Source organism: Hemitrygon akajei, chromosome 8, assembly GCF_048418815.1.
Source record: "Hemitrygon akajei chromosome 8, sHemAka1.3, whole genome shotgun sequence".
Lineage (NCBI taxonomy): Eukaryota > Metazoa > Chordata > Chondrichthyes > Myliobatiformes > Dasyatidae > Hemitrygon > Hemitrygon akajei.
Window position 1 is genome coordinate 68154600 of NC_133131.1, and position 23207 is coordinate 68177806.

Below are 23207 nucleotides of genomic sequence, written 5' to 3' on the forward strand. Positions count from 1 at the left end.
TTGTTATTTGTATCACAATGATAATAGAATGATTTGTTTTCTGTTGGTCTTGTGGTGAAGGACATGTTTAACATGCCAAAGAGAGATGTTATGGATACGATGGGAGGCGAGGACCTTGGTACAATAATTATCACTAAGGAGGTAGTGCTGAGCAAATCTGTGGGCCTGGAGATAGAAAAGTCTCTTGGTCTTCATGGAATGGATCCCAGGGTACTGAAAGAAATGGTAGAAGCTATAGTAGAGGCTTTAGTGATAATTTACCAAAGTTCTCTGGACTCTGGGCAGCTCCTGGCGGATTGGAAGACAGCAAATGTTGGATGTAGGCAAAAGGCAGGTGACTACAGGCTAGTTAGTTTAATATCTGTAGTTGAGAAAATGCTTGAAGCTATCATTAAGGAAGAAATACCAAGGCATCTGAAAAGAAATGGGTCCATCAGGCAGACACAGCATGGATTCAGCAAAGACAGGTTCTGTTTGACAAATTTACTGGAGTTCTTTGAGGATATAATGAGTGCAGTGGATAGAGGAGAATAGATGGACACTATTTACTTGGATTTCCAGAAGGCGTTCGATAAGGTGCCGCATAAAAGACTTGTCCATTAGATATGGATACATAGAGTTGGGGGTGATGTATTAGCATGGATGGGAGGATTGGTTAACTAATAGAAAGCAGAGAGTTGGGATACATGGATGTTTCTCTGATTGCCAATCAGTGGTGCACAGTGTGACACGGGTCGGTACTGGGCCTGAAACTGTTCATGATATACATTAATGACCTGGAAGAGAAGACTGAGTGTAGTGTCTCTCAGTTTGCTGATGATACTAAATTGAGTGGAAAAGCAAATTGTGCAGAAGATACGGAAAGTCTTCAGAGAGATATAGACAGGTTAAGTGAGTGGGAAGGGTCTGGCAGATGGAGTACAATGTTGGTAAATTTGAGGTCTTCCACTTTGGAAGGAAAAGTGAAAGACTAGATTATTATTTAAATTGTAAAAAGTTGCAGCATGCTGCTGTGCAGAGGGACTTGGGAGTGCTTGTGCATGAATCACAAAAGGTTGGTTTGCAGGTGCAACAGGCTATCAAGAAGGCAAATGGAATGTCGGCCTTCATTGCTAGAGGGATTGAATTTAAGAGAAGGGAGGTTATGCTGCAACTGTACAGGTACTGGTAAGGCTGCACCTGGAGTACCCCTACTGTGTGGAGTTCTGTCTCCTTACATGGCTTTGGAGGCAGTGCAGAGGAGGTTAACCAGGTTGATTCCAGAGATGAGGGGGTTGGACTGTGAGGAAAGATTGACTGGTCTGGGACTGTACTCGCTGGAATTCAGAAGAATGAGAGGAAATTTTATGGAAACATATAAAAATGATTAAAGAAGTAGATAAGATAGAGGCAGGAAAGCTTTTTTTCCACTGGTAGGTGAGACTAGAACTGGGAGAGATGGCCTCAAGATTCGAGGGAGTAGATCTAGGATGGAGATGACAAGGTACTGCTTTTCCCAGAGAATGGCGAATCTGTGGAATTTTCCGCCCAATGATGCAGTGGAGGCTACGTCAGTAAATATATTTAAGATAAGGTTGGATAGATTTTTGCATAGTAGAGAATTAAGGGTTATGGGGGAAAGGCAGGTTGGTGGAGATGAGTCCATGGCCAGATCAGCCATGATCTTATTGAATGGTAGAGCAGGCTCAATGGGGCTCAATGGGCCAAATGGCCTACTCCTCCTCCTATTTCTTATGTTCTTATTAGATGATAATGTGGTAAACTGGATCAGCAAATTTGCAGATGACACCCAGATTGGGGTATGGTAAACAGCAAGGAAAGCTATGAAAGCTTTCAATGGGATCTGGAGGAGATAAATGGGCTGAAAAAATGTAGACAAGTGTGAGGTGTTGCACTTTGGGAGGAAGAGCTGTCCATTGTAGGACGTATGCAATGAACAGTAGGCCACTGAAGAACTGCAGCTGAACAAAGGGATCTAGAAATACAGATCCAAAATTCCTTGAAAGTGATATCTTAGGTAGATGGGGTTGTAAAGAAATCAAAGTACTGAGTGCAGGAGTTTGGGCGTTATGTTGAAATTGTATAAGACATTGGTGAGGCCAGTGTGCAGTTCTGGTCTTCTATCTACAGGAAAGTTATCAATAAGAGTGATAGAATGCAGTAAAAATTTACAAGGATGTTGTCAGGATTGAGGACCTAAGTTACAGGAGAAGTTTAAATTGAATTGACTTTATTTCTTACATCCTTCACATTCATGAGGAGTAAAAATGTTTGTTATGTCTCCACCTAAATGTGCAATGTGCAATCATAGTAATTTATAATAAATAGAACAGTCAATGTAACATAGAAATGCACTCAAATCAGTGTGATTTAATAAGTCTGATGGCCTGGTGGAAGCTGTTGTCCTGGAGCTTTTTGGTCCTGGCTTCTATGCTGTGGTACCATTTCTCGGATGGTAGCAGTTGGAATGCATTGCTGTTGGAGTAACCCGGGTCCCCAGTGATCCTTCAGGCCTTTTTTTTTAAACACCTGTCTTTGTAAGTGTCCTGCATTATGAGAAATTCACAACTACAGATGCACTGAGCTGACCACACTTCTCTCTACAGAACCCTGCGATTAAAGGAGGTACATTTCCCATACCAGGCAGTGATGCAGCCAGTCAGGATGCTCTCAATTGTGGCCCTGTAAAATGTTCTTAGGATTTTGGGGACCCATACCAAACTTCCCCAACCATCTGAGGTGAAAGAGGTGCTGTTATGCTTTTTTCACCACACAGCTGTTGTGTATATATACCATGTGAGGTCCTCGGTGATGTGGATGCTGAGGACCTTAAAACTGTTTACCCTGTCAACCCCATATACGTTGATGTCAATAGGGGTTACCCATCTCCATTCCTCCTGAAATCCACAACCAGCTTCTTTGTTTTTGTGTCAATGAGGGAGAGGTAGTTTTCTTGACACTACTGCGTCAGAGAGATGACTTCTTCCCTGTAGGCCACCTTGTTATTGTTTGAGATGAGGCCAATTGATGTGTCATTGGCAAATTTAATTAGCAGATCAGAGCTGTGTGTGGCAACACAGTTGTAGGTATGCAGGGAGTAAAGGAGGGGACTTGGTACACAGCCCTGAGGGGCTCCTGTGTTGAGAGTCAGAGGTGAGGGAGCCCACTCTTTACACCTGCTGGTGATCTGATTAGAAGTCCAAGATCCAGCTGCACAAGGCAGGGTCAAGGCCGAGGTCTCTGAGCTTCTTGTCGAGTCTGGATGGAATTATGGTGTTGAATGCTGAACCGTAGTCCAAGAACAGCATTCTCACATAAGCATCCTTCTTCTCCGGATGTGTAAGGACTTTATATAGGTTTGGACTTAATATTCCCTGGAGTGAAGGAGAATGAGTGGAGATACGATAGAGGTACACAAAATCAGAAGGGGTATAGATATGGTCAATGCAAGCAGGCTTTTTCCGCTGAGGTTAGGTGAGACTAGAACTAGGGGTGAATAGTTTCCTTAAATATATTTAAGGAAATCCTAAGGGGGTGCTTCTTCACTTAGAGGATGCTGCAAGTGTGTAATGAGCTGCCAGGGGAAGTAATGAATTTGCATTTGATTGCAACATTTAAGCGAAGTTTGGCTGAATACATGAATGGAAGTGTTATGGAAGGCATTGTCCAGGCACTGGTTGATGAGACTAGGAAAAATTAGTTGGGTATGGAGTTGGTGGCTGATGGGATTGTATAGTGCTCTATGACTCTATAACTTGTTTCCTGGCAAAGTAGGTTCTCTTCAACCCTAAAAGCATCAGAATGATTGATGAAATCCATCCTTAAATGAGGAGTAGAATTAAACCCAACCTTTAGCTGTGTTCAACAAGTGGCAAGGGATGTTTCCTCTCATAAGTACTTTTCAGCACTTTTGTTTTGCTGAAGGACTTAATAGTATGAATTGCAGATAATACACAAACATATCTCTTCAGCATGGTGCCTTTGTTGTGTAAGAACCCCTAGGAAGTGTTTCACTGCTAACGTTATGATCTTTCTGTAGAAGCAGGGTTTGGGTTATGGTTAGAGATAACAGGTGCTTTGGAATGTGAGCTATCCAATGAAGAGAGTGTTTTCTCCTGTTGTGTGCCTAACATTGGTGGGATTTAGGTCTTTTGTTTGGTGGGAAATGAAGGGAGAAGATGCCGGAGAGAAGAGGTTGTAGGACTCAACCCGGAGTGGGGCCATTATTCGATGAAGCTCGGGGAGATCGAAGGAGGATCGGTTAAGGGGAAACTGCGAGCTCCAACTTGTGCACATTAGACTGTTTTGTTAAAATGGGCCCTTTTTGTATGCTTTTTCTTTACTAACCATTTAGTCAAATTAAGAACTATAAAGCTAAATCGTTCAGTTGTATGTGGTGTACTGTCTGTTATTTTGTGGTACTTATTTGTAACAGGGTAACGAATCACGCAGCATCCACACAAACAGGAGGTTTCAGGGGGGCTTGCACCTCAATCTCACACGTTTGGCGGTGCTGGAAATTGTCTTTCCTAGACTTGCGCAGCCGCTGGAACCAGAGTGTTTCAATTGTTATTTTGATTAATTTGCATTTACAGAGACCAAAAGTTAACTTGCCTTATTAACTGTATTTTATTGATAACATAAATTAATCGATTTTGACAAACACTTAAAAAGAAAGTTTAAAAAAAAAGAATCAGAAAATTAAGAGTCCTCATCAGCAATGTTGGTGGGCTTAGTGGTCTGTGCTTTTAAGTACTTTGTACTTATCAACCACCTATTCATTGGCATCAGTGAATCAAGATCTTTCAGCCCTAAACCATACTGTGGCTTTAGAACAACCATGGAAGAAAAGCCACATTCCCAGAGGATTGGTCAATATTACTGCAAGGGCTCTGCATCAAAATAGCATTTAACCAAGAAGCATTTCATGAAAAAGCTCTGGTGAATTGAAACTCTAAGAATCTTGATGATGCAGGATGAGTTTTTCCACTGACTAGTGTCAAATTAAATATGAAGGAAAATGGAGGTGTTGTTGCAAATGAAGAAAAACTCACTCCATTTTGCTGCAGGAGTTTCTCAGCACGGTAATCAAGGAAGTAAAACTCAACCCAACTGTTTACAGCTGTTACGTAAACTAACCTTTTATCAGGTTACATGTAGAAGTGCTCATGAGAAGAGTGTTTCAATTTGAAACTTTTTATGATACAGCAATTCATGGCCACAGGCAGCAAAATCTGGATAGTTGTAGTTAAAAAAAAATAGGGTGGTGGCCAGTTAAATAACTATGGAAATTACATTGGTCTTAGAGTACTTTTCCAAGCTTATTAATGTTCCTACTTTATTACTTTGTAATTTCTTTTATATATTTTCTGGTAAATAGCTATCAGCATTTCTGCAAATGATAGCAATATATAGCAAAATTTATATGCTTGTAGCGATGTGCTACACACAGCGCTGAAATAATGACACGTTAATAATAAGCCGTTTTGAGACTAGTTTATTCAAACTTTGCGGTGCTGGTATTTAAATCCCTAGCGCCTGCCCTGTCCGGGCGGAAATGACGTCGGAGGTGCATTGCCAAAGTCTACCCCCGCGCGCTGGCTATTTGTGAGCCGGTTCGCCTGTGCAGAAAGTGGGTCGCCACATAACCCCTCCCCCCCCAGAACCGGTGATACACCCCCCAATGTCCACAGTCTGGAGCAGCCTCTGTTTAGGAGGTCTGCCTCTGCGCCACGGTGCCTGAACCTCGACCGGCTGCGCCAAGTCCACATGGGCTGGTTTGAGTCAGTCCACCGTGAAAACCTCCTCTTTCCCCCCAATGTCCAGAACATACGTGGACCCGTTGTTGTTGATCACCCTGAACGGCCCCTCGTATGGCCGCTGTAGCGGCGCCCAGTGTCCGCCCCTTCGTACAAACACAAACTTACAGTTCTGCAGGTCTTTGGGTACATGGGTCGGGGTCCGTCCGTACTGTGAAGTTGGTACGGGGGCCAGGTTGCCGAGCCTTTCACGTAGCCTGTCCAGGACTGCTGCGGGTTCTTCCTCTTGCCCCCTTGGGGCTGGTATGAACTCTCCCGGGACGGCCAGGGGTGCGCCGTACACCAACTCGGCCGATGAAGCGTGCTGATCCTCGTTGGGCGCTGTACGGATTCCAAGCAGGACCCAGGGAAGCTCGTCCACCCAGTTAGGTCCTCTCAGGCGGGCCATGAGAGCCGACTTCAAGTGACGGTGGAAGCGTTCCATCAGTCCGTTCGACTGTGGGTGGTAGGCAATTGTGTGGTGCAGCTGCATTCCCAACAGGCTGGCCACAGCCGACCACAGGCTGGAGGTGAACTGGACGGAGGTAAAGTGGGCTGGTACCCCGAAGCGTGCTACCCAGGTTGCGATCAGTGCTCGGGCGCAGGAATTGGCAGATGTGTCGGTGAGTGGGACCGCCTCTGGCCACCTCGTGAACCGGTCTACCATAGTTAGGAGGTATCGTGTTCCTCAGGACACTGGTAGGGGGCCCACGATATCTACATGAATGTGGTCGAACCTCCAGTGAGTGGGTTCGAACTGCTGCAGCGGGGCTTTAGTGTGGTGCTGCACCTTGGCTGTTTGGCACTGCGCGCACGTTCTGGCCCATTCACTGACCTGCTTGTGAAGTCCGTGCCATGCGAACTTGCTGGAGACCAGCCGGACAGTTGTCCTGATAGATGGGTGTGCCAAACCGTGTATGGAGTCGAAAACTCGCCGCCTCCAGGCTGCCGGCACGATGGGGCGAGGTTGGCCGGTAGCCACGTTGCACAGGAGGGTCTTATCACCTGGGCCTACGAGGAAGTCTTGCAGCTGCAAACCCAAGACTGCGGTCCTGTAGTGGGCATCTCGTCGTCTGCCTGCTGCGCCTCCGCCAGTGCAGCATAGTCCATCCTCAGGGACAGGGCCTGGACAGCTGGTCTGGAGAGTGCATCAGCCACGATGTTCTCCTTCCCCGAGACATTCTGGATGTCCGTTGTGTACTCGGAGATGTAGGACAGATGTCACTGCTGGTGAGCCAACCAGGGATCAGACACCTTCGTGAACGCGAAGGTCGACAGTTTGTGGTCCGTGAACGCGGTGAACGGCCTGCCTTCTAAGAAGTACCTGAAATGCCGGATTGCCAGATACAGTGCCAACAGCTCCCGGTTGAAAGCACTGTACTTGAGTTCGGGTGGTCGTAGGTGCTTGCTGAAGAACGCCAGGGGTTGCCAGCGCCCCTCGATGAGCTGCTCCAGCACCCCACCGACTGCTGTGTCGGATGCGTCCACCGTGAGGGCGGTCGGAACGTCCTTTCTGGGGTGCACCAGCATCGCGGCATCTGCCAAGGCTTCCTTGGCTTTAATGAAAGTGGCCGCGGCCTCCTCGTCCCAAGTAATGTCCTTGCCTTTACCCGACATCAGGGTGTACAAAGGGCGCATGATATGGGCTGCTGAGGGGAGGAAACGGTGGTAGAAGTTCACCATACCAACTAACTCCTGCAGGCCTTTGACCGTGTTGGGCCGGGCAAAGTGGCGGATCGTGTCTACCTTGGCGGGCAGAGGTGTTGCCCCGTCTTTGGTAATCCTGTGGCCCAGGAAGTCAATGGTATCGAGACCGAACTGGCATTTGGCCGGGTTGATCGTGAGGCCGAAATCACTCAGGCGGGAGTAGAGCTGGCGGAGGTGGGACAGATGCTCCTGACGACTACTGCTGGCTATAAGGATGTCGTCCAAATAGATGAATGCAAAGTCCAGGTCGCATCCCACCGCATCCATTAGCCGCTGGACCGTCTGTGTGGCATTCTTCAGGCCGAACGGCATTTGGAGGAACTCGAACAGGCCAAACGGGGTGATGAGTGCTGTTTTGGGGATGTCTTCAGGGTGCACCGGGATTTGATGGCATCCCAGGACGAGGTCTACTTTGGAAAAGGTTCTTGCCCCGTGCAGGTTTGCTGCAAAGTCCTGTATGTGCGGCAAGGGGTAGCGGTCTGGAGTGGTAGCCTCGTTCAGTCTGCGGTAGTCGCCGCATGGTCTCCAACCCCCGGCTGCTTTGGGCACCATGTGCAGGGGGGAGGCCCATGGGTTGTCGGATCTCCGGACGATCCCCAATTCCTCCATCCTCTTGAACTCCTCCTTCACCAGGCGGAACTTTTCCGGGGGGAGCCTTTGTACGCGGGCGTGGAGGGGTGGTCCCTGGGTCGGAATGTGGTGCTGTACCCCGTGTCTGGGCATGGCTGCCGTGAACTGTGGTGCCAGAATCGATGGGAAGTCCGCCAGGATTCTGGTGAATTCATTGTCCGACAGTGTGATGGAGTCCAGGTGTGGGGCCGGCAACTTGGCTTCACCCAGGGAGAACGTCTGGAAAGTCTTGGCATGTACCAGTCTTTTCCCTTGCAAGTCGACCAGCAGGCTGTGAGCTCGCAAGAAGTCCGCCCCCAGGAGTGGTTGGGCCACGGCGGCCAGTGTGAAGACCCACGTGAACTGGCTGGCGCCGAACTGCAGCTGCAGTGTGCAGGTGCCATAGGTCCGTATCGTGCTGCCGTTTGCAGCCCTCAGGGTGGGTCCTGACTTCCTGTTGCGGGTGTCGTACCCCGTCGGGGGCAAAACGCTGATCTCTGCTCCAGTGTCGACCAAGAAGCGGCATCCCGACTGCTTGTCCCAGACGTACAAGAGGCTGTCCTGGTGGCCAGCCGCCATAGTCATTAGTGGCAGCTGGTCCTGGCCCTGGCCCTTGCAGGGCGGGTGACAACGGCGGGCTTTTGTGCCCCACCGCTAGTGGTAGAAACACCACTGTTCACTGTCCTCCTCACTCCTGCCTCTGTGTTGTGTGCGCTCCCCTGCCGGGCCTGGTCTGGTCTGCTGTTGGGCGCGTGGCCTGGTAATCTGACTGACGGACACCACGCTCTCCCTCTTGGCTTTCTACAGCACTCTGCCCGGGCTGCCACCTTCCGGGGGTCACTGAAATCCGCGTCGGCCAGCAGCAGATGTATGTCCTCGGGCAGTTGCTCCAGGAACACTTGCTCGAACATGAGGCAGAGCTTGTGTCCGTCAGCCAGGGCCAGCATCTCGTTCATCAATGCTGACGGCAGTCTGTCTCCCAAACCGTCCAGGTGAAGCAGGCGGGCACCTCGCTCACGCCGTGAGAGGCCAAAGGTCCCAATGAGCAGCGCTTTGAATGCTTCATATTTGCCTTCTTCCGGGGGCGACTGTATGAAATCCGCAACCTGGACGGCCGTTTGCTGGTCAAGGGCACTCACCACTTGGTAGTAATGCTTGGTTGGAATCAGAGGATATCTGCTGAATCTGGAACTGGGCTTCTGCTTGGCTAAACCACACGCGTGGTCGCAGCGTCCAGAAAGTCGGCAGTTTGAGCGAAACTGCGTGAACAGATGAAAAGTCAGTCATCTTTGGTCCAAATCCCGTTTGGACCGTCGGGGTCACCAATGTAGCGATGTGCTACACACAGCGCTGAAATAACGTTTCGAGACCAGTTTATTCAATCTTCGCGGTGCTGGTATTTAAATCCCTAGTGCCCGCCCTCTCCGGGCGGAAATGACGTCGGAGGTGCATTGCCAAAGTCTACCCCCGCGCGCTGGTTATTTGTGAGCCGGTTCGCCTGCACAGAAAGTGGGTCGCCACATGCTTTTAAATATTCGTGATTAAGGTAAGTTCAATAAAATACTTGTGCAAAAAATCCAGCGTTCCTGAGTTCTCAGCAGTATTTCAAATTGCAGAAGCATATACAGCACTGTTAACTCAGCCTTGCATTTACATTAAAAAGTTGTATTTTGTGAAGGCCTATGTCAAGTGTAAAGTAATTTAAATTCAAAGTAGTTACCAAGCATGGTTAATGTCAATTTTCTTCACTTTCTTAGCTGTAGTCTTAACTCTTCTACTGTGCAATCTATTAAATCCCCTAAAACTTTAAAAGTGCAGTATTTACTTGGATGTTGGCAGTTGAGATCAGCCTGTTTGAAAGAGTTCATTTTAAATTACTTTGGTTCAATGTCAACTTATGATAAAGCAATCCATGCTGTAAATCCTCTAATTTTAATAATGGTGGTTGTGGAAAGTAGCCTAATTTTTTAATTTCTGAGATTTACCATTGTTACTGGAAATGATCTTTAACTTTGTTTTCCTAAATTCTTTAAAAATTTTGGGCATGTGTACATTTCTCTTTCTCAGCCTGTAGGAGAAAGTGTCAGTAAATCTTGCCTCTTTCATAACACTGAACTGATTATTACTTTCCTTCTTATTCAATGCCTTTTAAAGTTACTTTTGCACATTTTCCTAAATTCATTACTTCATATTTATTTATGTGCAGTGGACTGCAATTTACCTGTCTTTTCCCGCTTCACTATCCTCGTATGTATTTTTGGAAACTTGGCTAATTGCTGTACTGGTAATTTAGTATATGCAAATATCAATGCATTTGATTTTTTATATTTTGTCTTCTGTTGCCCACCTGCTTGATATTAGGCCGTTAGTAATTAAAGATTCCAGTTTTGAAATGTTTTTGTGAAACAGTTCAATTATTACCAATACCTCTTCTGTTTTGATTTGTCAACTGTAGTGTAACCTCTGTAAAGTATACATTCAGTTCATTGTGCTTTGTGCAGGTACCTGGAGAGTTATGAAAAGTTACATCATTTTGGTGAGGATGAAGAAGTACTTACACCAACTAATTCTCGACCACAAGCTGTTGTTTCTGGGGTTCATTTGTTTTATAATCATCATCAGCACATTATCCCAGGTAAGTACCAATGAAACAAAGTCTGGAAGAAAATAATAGAATAACCTGTATTGGAGATGGACTTTGAACTCTTCACAGAGAAATACAAGTACCCAGTTGGTACATTTATTTCAGTACAGTTTCTCTTAAACCTCCAGTTTAAGAGTGAACTAACTCTTTGTGGACCCTGGTGCCTACAGGCACTATGTAGTACATTATGTAGTACTGTCTATTTCAGTTCGCATATGTGCTAAGTAATTGGGCTATGAGATTACTTCAGAACAAATTTTAAATAGCTTTTAATTCAAAGATTTCAAAAGTACATTTAATGTCAGAGAAGTGTATACAATATACAGTGGCATGCAAAAGTTTGGGCACCCTGGTCAAAATTCCTGTTACTGTGAATAGTTGAGTAGAAGATGAACTGATCTCCAAAAGTCATAAAGTTAAAGATGGAACATTCTTTTCAACATTTTAAGCAAGATTAGTGTATTATTTTTGTTTTGCTCAATTTTAGAGTGGGAATAAAAGGAAAGGAGCACCATGCAAAAGTTTGGACACCCCAAGAGATTTGAGCTCTCAGATAACTTTTACCAAGGTCTCAGACCTTAATTAGCTTGTCAGGGCTATGGCTTGTTCACAATCATCGTTAGGAAAGGCCAGGTGATGCAAATTTCAAAGCTTTATAAATACCCTGACTCCTCCAACCTTGTCCCAACAATCAGCAGCCATGGGCTCCTCTAAGCAGCTGCCTAGCACTCTGAAAATTAAAATAAATTATGCCCACAAAGCAGGAGAAGGCTATAAGAAGATAGCAAAGTGTTTTTAGGTAGCCGCTTCCTCACTTTGTAATGTAATTAAGAAATGGCAGTTAACAGGAATGGTGGAGGTCAAGTTAAGGTCTGAAAGACCAAGAAAACCTTCCGAGAGAACTGCTTGTAGGATTGCTAGAAAGGCAAATCAAAACCCCCGTTTGACTGCAAAAGACATTCAGGAAGATTTAACAGATTCTGGAGTGGTGGTGCACTGTTCTGCTAGTCATCAGAAGAAAATCTTTCCTGCATCCTCACTTCAAAATCCAGCATCAGAAGTTTGCAAAGGAACATCTAAGCAAGCCTGATGCATTTTGGAAACAAGTCCTGTGGACTGATGAAGTTAAAATAGAACTTTTTAGCCGCAATGAGCAAAGGTATGTTTGGAGAAAAAAGGGTGCAGAATTTCATGAAAAGAACACCTCTCCAACTGTTGAGCATGGGGGTGGATCGATCATGCTTTGGGCTTATGTTGCAGCCAGTGGCACGGGGAACATTTCACTGGTAGAGGGAAGAATGAATTCAATTAAATACCAGTAAATTCAAGAAGTAAACATCACACCGTCTGTAAAAAAGCTGAAGATGAAAAGAGGATGGCTTCTACAACAGGATAATGATCCTAAACACACGTCAAAATCCACGATGGACTACCTCAAGAGGCACAAGCTGAAGGTTTTGCCATGGTCCTCACAGTCCCCCGACCTAAACATCATCAAGAATCTGGATAGACTTCAAAAGAGCAGTACATGCAAGATGGCCCAAGAATCTCACAGAAATAGAAGCCTTTTGCAAGGAACAATGGGCTACAGAAACCACTTACAAGCTGTGTTACTAAGTACTGACCACGGAGGATGCCCACACTTTTGCCTCAGGCCCTTTTCCTTTTTTGTTATTTTGAAACTGTAAAAGATGGAAATAAAAAAGTAATCTTGCTTAAAATATTAAAGAAACTTTTGGAAATTAGGTCATCTTTTACTCGCTTAACTATTCACAGTAACAGAAATTTTGACTAGGGGTGCCCAAACTTTTGCATGCCACTGTACATCCTGAAATTCTTTCTTTGCAACCATCCACAATAACAGAGGAGTGCCCCAAAGAATGAATGACAGTTAAATATTAGAACCCCAAAGCCCCCCACCAGCTCCCCCCACCCATGCATAAGCAGCAGCAAATCAAAGATCCCCCCCCCCCCCCCCCAACCAGCAAAAACAGTATCAGCACCCATGCGTGCAGCAAAGCATCAATAAAAGCACTGACTTGCAGGTCCTCAAAGACTACTTGTTCGCTTGGTAATTCGACATACCACATTCTCTCTCCCTAATAAGGGAAAAAGAAGTATCCTCGTTTCACAGCGAGAGGAGAGACATAACAAACAATTGCTGATTTAAAAATCTGTTGTGTCACTTTTTCGGAGCTCTGTGCTCAAAGAACTTGGGTCTCTGGGCACGCAGCCAGCTTGCTGCTTTCGATCTTCCATCTCCCACGACACACCGATTTCCTACGGAGGCACCGACCTCAAGTCTGCCCGCCTCCAGAGCCACGGAATCCCAGAACCCTGAAGGCATGTTAGTCTTCAGGCCGTGTCCTTGGTATGTTGAATAGCGGCCAGTTGTGAGACCCCGAGAGCGGGTCCCATTGATACAGCATAAAGTAGCCATTCAGCCGATTGTGCCTTTGATAACCATTCCCTAGCCCATCAATCTTTTGCCCCTCAGTTTTCTCCTGTTAATGTTAGCAATGAATCTATATACCATCTTTTTAGACATACCAAATCAAAGGAATTCTCTATTTAAAAAAAAATACTCCTAGCAGTTCTCAGTTCTTGTAGTAATTACCTTATACCATGCCCTCTTGTTATAGCATTTCAGCCAGTGGAAACATTTTCTCATTTTTCTAAACCTTTAAACTGGTTCTTCTATTAATGGAGAAAGTCAATACCCTCTTCTATAGTCTAACTGACATTGTGCATCTAGTTTTGATGTAAATCTCTGCACCCTCTCTATGGCCTTTATTTTTATACCTGAAGAGTGATATCCAGAATTCAACAGTGCTCCTTTTGGTGTATGAGCATTTATAAAAGTTATTAACGTTTATTTCTAAAAGCCATGGATTCCTGTATGGATTATTACAGCTTTTCAAACTGTGCTCGCACTGCCAAAGATCTTTGTATATACATCTTGTCTCTAATATGGTTGTAGCCGACATCAGAATATCTTTCAGCCTTCCCTTCAAAATTGTGCCATTTAATTGCATTGCCATCATCATTTTTCTAACAAAACCTATCATCTCAACATGCTGCAAAAATTTCCCTTATCAGTTTGCTGGTATTCTTTGAAAGTTTATAAATTGCCCTTTTTTCACGTTGTCATTCATTTACAAGTTTAATTTATCTCCTACATAAGCTTATCCAGTTCATAGTACATAGAACAATACAGCAAAGTCCAGGCCCTTTAGTACACAATGGTCTCTCACATAGCCTGCTATTATTTTCATCCGTGTGACTATTTAAGAGTTCCTTAAATGTTCCTAATGTATTTACTTCTACCTGCTCCATGTACTGACCACTCTCTGAGTAGTAAAGCAAAAAAAACCTACTTCTGACCTCCTCCCTTATACTTTACTCCAATTAGCATAAAAACATGTCCTCCTGTATTAGCTATTGCCTCCTGGGAAAAGGCCCTAGCTCTCTATTTTATCTATGGCTGTTATCATCCTTCAAACCTCTATCAAGTCGCCTCTCATCCTCCTTTGATCCAAAGAAAAAAATCTGAGTTTTCTCAACCTCTCCTCATAAGACGTACTCTCTAATCCAAGCAACATCCTGGTAAGTCTCCACATCCTCCTATAATAAGGTGATCAGAACCGAACACAATATTGCAAGTGTGGTCTAACCAAAGTTTTCTGGAGCCGCAACATTACCTTATAGCCCTTGAACTCAGTCCAACATGCCATTCTCCTTCATCTTGCATTGCAACTTTGAGGGATCTATGGACATGAACCCCAAGATTCTTCTGTTCTTCCACTGTTAAGAATCCTGCCGTTAACTCTGCCTTCGAGTTCAACCTTCCAAACTGTACCACTTCACACTTTTTGGATTGAACTCCATCTGCCACTTCTCAGCCCAGTTCTGTATCCTTTCAATGTCATCTTATAGCAAACAACCTTCTACACTATCCGCAACATTACCAACCTTCGTGTCAATCTGCAAACTTACCACACTCTACCTCTTAACCCTTCCACTTCTTCATCCAAGTCCTTTATTAAAATCACAAACAGTAGGATTCCCAAAACACTACAGATCCCTACGGAGCACTACTGCTCACAGACCTCCAGGATGAATATGCTCCATTCACTACCACCCTCTGCCTTCCATGGGCAAACCAACTCTGAATCCATGCAGCCAGGTTTTCATTAATTCTATCCCTCCTGACCTTCTGAATGAGCCTACCATGGGGAACCTTGTCAAATGTCTGTCTTAAAATCCATACACGCAACAGCCACCACTTTACCTTCATCAATTTGTTTTGTAACTTTCTTGGAAAAAGTCAATCAGGTTCATGAGGCATGACCTTCCCCTCTCAAAGTCCTGCTGACTACCCTAATCAGATTGTGCTTTTCTAAATGCTCGTAAATCCTGTTTCTAAGAATCCTCACCAATAGTTTGTCCACCAGTAATGAAAAATTCACTGATCTATAATTTCCAGGATTACCCCTATTACTTTTGTCGAACAAAGGATTGATTTGCTATTCTCTCAGTCTTCTGATACTACTCTTGTGGCCAGTGAGGACACAAAAATCATCACCAACAGCACAGCAATCTCTTCCCTTGTTTCCTGTGGTAACCTGAGGTATATCCCTCCAATCCTAGCAATTATCTATCCTAATGTTTTTCAAGCTCCATAATGTGTTTTAGTGAATGTGGTTTCACCTAGGACATTTTGCAGCATTCTTCACTTTACCTGGAAAAACAGTTTTTTATGGCTACGCTCTTTTCTACAAAAATACCAATTTTGTATCTACATTACTCCCATTGTCATCCCACCAGGTCAGCTATCGAGCATTACTTCTAACATGATGTGTATAATTTTAAGCACAGCTTTAACAGTTGATAGCTCTTGTAATCTAGGGAGGAAAAAAAACTAAATGTTTTTCTTTTTTTTCCAGAAAGTGTACGTCGTGGTTATGGCCTATTTACAGAATTTACTACGATCAGTGACTATAATAAAGTGATGCTGTCTTTGCTTTCGGGACTTCCCAATGAAGTGGACTTTGCAATTAATGTTTGTACATTAATGTCGCATGGAAACCAACAGATTCTGCAAATGGAAAAAGACCCAAAGGTTGTTACACTTCTTCTTGCACATGCTGGGATTTTTGATGATAGTAAGTACTCTTTTTAATCCATAAATATTAGAATAAATTATAGCATTTAAATTTTGGCCATATGAAGTAATAGTATAGTGGAAGAGTACATCTAAGAGTCTCATGCTCTACCGACTGAGCTAGCCGGGCAATCATGCTTGCATCAGAGCAAATTTAAAGAAGTGGGATATTCTGATGAAGAGCAGCAATGGTTTAAAAAAAAACAACAATATGGACTTTTAAGATCGTAAACCAGCGGGTTGTTGTTATGTCTCCTGCTCGCTGTGAAAATGGGGGATGCCTCCCTCTCCCTTGTCAGGGAGAGAGAGAACCTGTGGGTTGTCGAATTTCGGATGAAATGCGAAGCTTTTGGGGTAACTTTGGTCTATGTCTTTGCTATTGCTTAGCACATGCTTGGGTTCAATGATAGTACTGATGTGCGCTTATTTTTGTTGGTGGGAGGAGGGGGGATCCTTGCTCGCCGATGCTTATGTGCATGAGGGGGGGAGCTGGGGTGTCCTTGGAGTTCTCACGTTTAACTGTCATTCATTCTTTGGGGGCCACTTCTCTGTTTTCATGGATGTTTTGCAAAGAAAAAACATTTCAGGATGTATATTGTATACATTTCTCTTGACATTAAACTTGACCTTTGGTATTTCTGTAACAGTAGGAACTCATTGATAAGTAGGAAATGAGTAATAAAATTGTAGCTTCACTCTGAGGTGAAGCAATTCTTTGAGATGTGGAAACTGCCAGGTGTTAAGTAATTTAAACCATGGTAAATGATTAACCTCACCAGAGGAAATAAAAACAGTAACCATGTACAGAAGTTGACATTGAATGGAGTGGCAAAACTGATGGAAAATGAGGGAACCACATTGAAATTTAACACTTAGTGTTTTGTTTTAAGTGTGCATCACTCAAGATTTAGTATTTGCAAGTCAAAGGAAAACTAGTTGTGTTTAAATTTGAACTGTAGTTAAATTTGCTGCTAATCGTCAATAGTGAACTTATTCACAGTGTTTATACATTGTAACATCAAGCTACATCCACTTTATAAATATAAACCTCAAGTGATTTTTTTGAAGAAAAAATCTCTGGTTGAATTGCAAATTAATGAAGCTGTGGTAGTGGAGACAGTGTCAGGATTGCAGGACCAGGTAAACAGTGGTACTTGAATACTTAAGTGTCAAGCCCAACACTATAATGTAAGAGTTCGGAAGATAAATTGAAAGCAGTGCACTGAGAGTCAATTTTGGATAAATATCCTTATAAAAATGGCTAACAAGAGTATAAATAAGACTGCAAACAAATAACATGGGTAAAAGTGCATCTTTGATATTATAGAAATACCACTCTTCATATCTTTACTTTTAAGAAGATGTTGTGGAAGGAATTAGGCCATGAGACCATAAGGCTTAGGAGTCTGCCCTGTCATTCCATCATTGGTGATTTATTATCCCTCTCAACCCCTTTCTCCTGGTGTATCCCCATATCCTTTGACATCCTTACTAATCAAGAGCTTCTGCATTAAATATATCCAATGACATGACCTCCTAAGCTGTCTGTGGCAATGAATATAACAGATTCACCACCCTCTGGTTAAAGAAATTCCTTCTCATCTCTGTTTTAAATGGATGCCCTCAATTCTGAGCCAGTGCCCTCTAGGTGCGGATTCCCCTGTTCAAGGAAACATCCACCCCAGGTTCACTCTAGGTCTTTCAATATTCAATAGGTCTCAATGAGATACCCCCTCATTCTTCTAAACTCCAGCAAGTACAGATCCAGAGCCATGAAACACTTCTCATACGTTAACCCTTTCAGTCTCTTGAACCTCCTCTGCACCCTCTCCAATGCCAGCACATCTTTTTTTAGATAAGGGGCCTAAAACAGCTCACAATACCACCGACTCAACCTGCAAGTTAACTTTAGGGAATCTTGTACAAGGACTGCCAAATCCCTTTAAATGTCTTACTTCAGAATTTTTTCCACATTTAGAAAATAGTCCCTGCCTTTTATTCCTCTTACCAAAGTGCATGACCATACACTTCCCTACACTATATTCCATCTGCTATTTCTTTGTCCATTCTTCTAATTAGTCTAAGTCATATATGTCAAACTCAAGGCCCGCAGGCCAAATCCGGCCCGCGGTGGAATTATCTTTGGCCCGCGAGATAATATCTAATTACTATTAAAGCTGGCCCCAGTAATCGAAGCGCCTATGGCGTATGATATGGCTAATGCTGAGTTTATTCAGGTACCAGGTTTTCAGGGTTTTTAGTGTTTATTCGGCAGTCTTCTTCATAAGAAACTGAATTTGTAAAGTGAAACACTTTGTAGTTATAGCAGAGACTGAGACACATGAGAGCAGGCTGAAAAAACGGAGGCAACGAAAGCTGTGTTCGCACGCGTCCGACTGATCCGGCCCGCATGAAGCTGCATTTTGCTCAATCCGGCCCGTGACCTAAAATGAGTTTGACACCCCTGGTCTAAGTCCTTCTGCAGACTACCTTTCCTTCCACCTATCTTCATATTGTGCACAAACTTGGCCACAAAGGAAGTTATCAATTCCATCTATGGCATATAATGTGAATAAAGCAGTCCTAACATTGACCACTGCTGATCACCACTAGTCACCAGCAGCTAATCAGAAAAGGCCCTCTTTATTCCCACTATTTATCTCTTTGAGTTAAGTTAGCCAATTTTCTATACTTGCTAATGTCTTTTCTGTAACACCATGGGCTTTTAACTTGTTAAACAGCTTCATATGCAGCACCTTGTCAAAGGCCTGAAAATCCAAATAAACAATATCCATTAACTCTCCCTTGTCTACCCTGCCTATTATTTCCTCAATTCCAACAGATTTGTGAGGCATAATTTCCCCTGAAGGAACCTATTTTAACATGTAACTCCAAGTACTCCAAAACCTCATCGTTAATAATGGACTCTTAATATCTTCCTAGCCACTGAGGTCAGGCTAACCGGTCTACAGTTTACTTTTTTTTTGCCTCCTCTCAGAGTAGTGTGACATTGCAATTTTCTAGTCATACAGATCCACTTCAGCACCATAGTAGTGTAGCAGTTAGTGTGCTGCTAATACAGCTTGGGACGTTGGAGTTCAGGGTTCAATTCCATCGTCCTCTGTAGGAAAATTTGTATGTTCTTCCGTGGGCGTGTGGCCTTCCTGTAGGTGCTCTGGTTTCCTCCCAAAGTCCAAAGATGTACTGATTAGTAGGTTAATTGGTTATTGTAAATTATTCTGTGATTAGGCTAGGGTTAAATAAGTGTGTTGCTGAGCGGTGTGGCTTATTGCCCTGAAGGGTCTGTTCCGCACTGTATCTCTAAGTAAATAAAGTTCAAATTGCAAGGTAAATTTATTGTCAAAGTACATAGATGTCACCATATACAACCCTAAGAATCATTTTCTCGCAGGCATATACAATAAATCCCATAATCATAATAGAATCAATGAAAGACTGCACCATCAGAACGGACAACCATTGTGCAAAGGACAACAAACTGTGTAAATACAAAAGGAAAGAAAGACTAACAAACAAACAAGCAATAAATGGTGAGAACATGAGATGAAGACACTTCGAAAGTGAGTCCATAGGTGTGGGAACAGTTCAGTGATGGCAAGTGAATTTGAGTGAATTTATTGCCCTCTGATTCAGGAGTTTGATGGTTGAGGAGCATTAACTGTTCCTGAACCTTGTGGTGTGAGTCCTGAGACACCTGTACCTTCTTCCTGATGGCAGCAGTGAGAAGAGAGCATGACCTGGGTGGCAGGTGTCCGTGATGATGATGCTACTCTCCTGTGACAATGTACATGTGTTGCTCAATGACAGGGAGGGCTTTACCCATGATGAATAAATCTATTAATTCTTGAAAGATTACTTTCAGGAATAGACAAGAGATGCATTGTCAAAAGCATCAGGCTTCAAAGACTTTTTTTTGTAAAAAAAACTGAGTTTAAAAGTGCTGCACTGATGTGTATGGTAGTACCCTGCTGAGTGCTGATACAAAAGATAAAAACTATATATCAAAGCATCAAAACATACATGAAAATGCATCATTTGTATCAACAACCAACAGTCCAAGGATATGCTGGAGACAGCCTACAAGTATCACCACTCCTTCTCCAACAATTTAGCATGCCCACATTTAATATCTCTAACCCTAATGCTAACCCATGTGTCTTTGGAATGAGGGAGGAAATGAAGCACCTGAAGGAAACCCATGCGGTCACAAGGAGAACATACAAACAGATTGTGACTTGAATTGAACTCCACTCGCTGATCACTGGCACTGTAAAGCATTGTGCTAACCACTATACTACTGTGCCACTCCACGAGAGTACTTATAGTCCTAAAATCTAAACACTCAAAAGGATATACCCCATTCTCAGTGCACATTTCAGGCTATTATGCTAGACTACCCTCCCAACTGCTGGAAGCTGCTGTGCTCGAGGCCTCGTGTGCAGATGCCTGCCCTTCACTGGCACTCAGTAATTGCACCAAATACCCAAAGTTCTGAATAACATAATGCCTTGATTATGCTCCAATCAGGTGATGAATAAAACAACAGGTCATCTGTTGCAGATGCATTTATCCATGCTTTTTGATAGCCATCACTGTTCTGTAGCTGTGGAATAAAGTTGATTTTGCATACCGTGAACACTCGCCACTGTGGCACTGTTACCATTTTAAATGGGATATATTTAGGGGAGATCTAGCAGCTCCAAACATGGCATCCCTGGGTACCATGAGCTTTCAATGCAGATAATGGACTGCCTTTATACAATGTTACCAATGACTGCATCCTCATTTTCATTGTGACATTTAAGATGATTGTTTGGTTTAAGATGGCGCTACTGAATGTGTGTGACAGCTTACTGGCAGTTTGAAAGGCGAGAAGTTTGACTAAAAACATTACTAACAACACCTTTTCTGAAGTAAATTGTAGTAAACTATTACTGCAAACAATGAAGAGGTGAGTGAAAGAGAAATGAATTTGAGAGATGAGCAGTGCTGGTGCTTTGCAAAGTCGAAGCAGATGGAGTGAGTGATCTGGAGAGGACGAGTCAAGGAAGAGGAGTTTTGATGCTTGTCCAGCTAACCCAGGTGTGAGGTTGGATCGCTCTTAAGCACCGAGCTGATATGGAAAAGTTGAGAAGGGCTTCAGCCTGGGCGACATAATCTAGACCCAGAATGAATCACTGCGTAGCGTGGTCTAGGCCTAGTGCATTTGTGGTCTAGGCCAGGTCCCAGGTCTTAATGTGAAGTATGATCCTCTGTTCGGACAATTTAAATACCAGTCTAGGTAGACCGGAAAGGCCAGGTGTTGTGATCGGAGGCGAGAGTTGGGCCGATTTTGCTCGCTGTCCAGTGATGTTCATTTATCTCTCCTTGGTGCTGAGACTGCCCCCATCTGCTATGCTTCAGGTCTGCAAGATTTGCAGCAATTTGGCCCACTAATGTGAACTGATATCGAGGCTTTGGGCCTACTCCAGGGATTTGGATCTAAGGACTCAATTTGGTTTGAAATGCTGTTGCTCGCTTCTCTTGTTGGCATGATTTATGCTCCCCCCCCCCCCCCCCCTTTCTTTGTGCATTGGGGTTTGGTCTTTTTTTTAAATTGGGTTCCTTCGTGTTTCTTGCTTTGTGACTGCCTGTAAGCAGACAAATCTCAAGGTTGTATAATTTATACATTCTTTGTATTTTGTATCTTTGGCTGCTGTCTTCTCCCCTCCTCTACCTTTTTCTTGTGGCTGCACAACTTCCTCAGTTTGGAGACTTTGCTAAGGTGACCAGCTCAGTGGTCAATGAGCACTAATTTGCAGCCAAACTGAGAGGGATTGTGCAGCTTCCATCATATCTCACAGAAAGTGATTAATGTAATTCTTGGATCCAGGAACTCTGTCAACATGTGAAGCGAGAATTGCTTATTCTCTACAACTGCCTTGTTAACAATGCTGGCGAGAATGCTGCTCCAAGCTGTGTACCTCAGCACTAAGTAGTCACACAACATTCTCTCAAAATTATGTTGTTGGCAATTCATTTCAGGCCATCCCTGGGTAACAGGTTCTGTTTTACAGATGCCTTTAAGTCAGTTTTGTCCACGGCAGAAAATACACACAAGTCACTTAATGTGGTAATCATTCTCCACAGTATTGTGATGAATGACTTATAAGAAATAGCAATTATTATAAGTGAAAAGAGAGAAGAAACTAATTCTGCAGTTTTGTAGGAGTGAATGTATATATGTACATTGTACTTCTGAATTTAATACTATGGGACTTCATTCATGTGTACAGGTTTCCCCCACTATCTGAAGGTAGAGCGTTTCTATGAAACGGTTTGTAAGCCAGAATGTCGTAAAGTGAATAAGCAATTACCATTTGTGAGCTTTCCCAGACCCAAAAAATAACCAACAAAATCATGTCAAATAACACATAAAACCTAAAATAACAGTAACATATAGTAAAAGCAGGAATGATATGATAAATACACAGCCTATATAAAGTAGAAATACTTTTCTGCAATCATCGTAGCACTGTCTAGTATAGCGAAAATCTCACGCAAGCGCTCTCATAGAAGCACTCTCTCCAGTAACCTTTAAGCTATGAAGCTGCCAAATCATACCAAATAACACGTAAAATTACACAGCCTATATAAGGTAGAAATAATGTATGTACAGTGTAGTTTCACTTACCGGAATCGGGAAGACAGCGAACATGCTGATGATGGTGTGTTAGGCTGAGTAGTTGGAGGTTTGGGTGGTGGGAGGTACAGGGGACTGGGGTGTCAGCAATTTTTTCCAATAAATTACAGTTTTGTCACAGTTAAACACTTGCTCATATGAATAACCACCTTCTGTAATTATTCAGTTCTGCTGGGAACTTTTCGGCAGCTTCAGTATCAGCCGAAGCACTCTCTCCAGTAAACGTTAAACTGTGAAGCTGCTCTTGCCTCAGAAACTGATCAAACCACCCGTGACTACGTTTAAATTCCACTTTCGCAACACTTCCATCACCATTGTCCAGTGCTTTCTGTTTCAGTTTATTAAAAAGACTGATTTCTCCTTAAGTATAAGATAACTTAACGGAACACCATGCTTTGTACACCCATCAATCCACTCAAGCAGTAGACTTTCCATTTTATCCATTATTGGATGCCGACTAAAAGAGACCACTTTGCTATGAGCAGAACCAACAGTAACATCAGCAGCTTTCAAGATTCTTTCTCTCTGCGTGTAAATAGTGCAAATGGTGGACGCCGGCAAGTTCAACGTGCGGACAATGTC

At 43.6% G+C, this 23207-nt stretch overlaps 1 protein-coding gene across 2 annotated transcripts in view; it reads left to right on the top strand.

The window, feature by feature from the left end:
* Positions 1-23207, top strand: part of LOC140731954 (AT-rich interactive domain-containing protein 2-like) — a 322272-nt gene that overhangs the window by 171914 nt on the left and 127151 nt on the right. For both annotated transcript variants that reach the window (XM_073053964.1, XM_073053965.1), the window contains exons 4-5: positions 10616-10749; positions 15705-15923. In XM_073053964.1, the coding sequence (XP_072910065.1) occupies positions 10616-10749; positions 15705-15923 (353 nt within the window). The remainder of the gene's footprint in view (positions 1-10615; positions 10750-15704; positions 15924-23207) is intronic.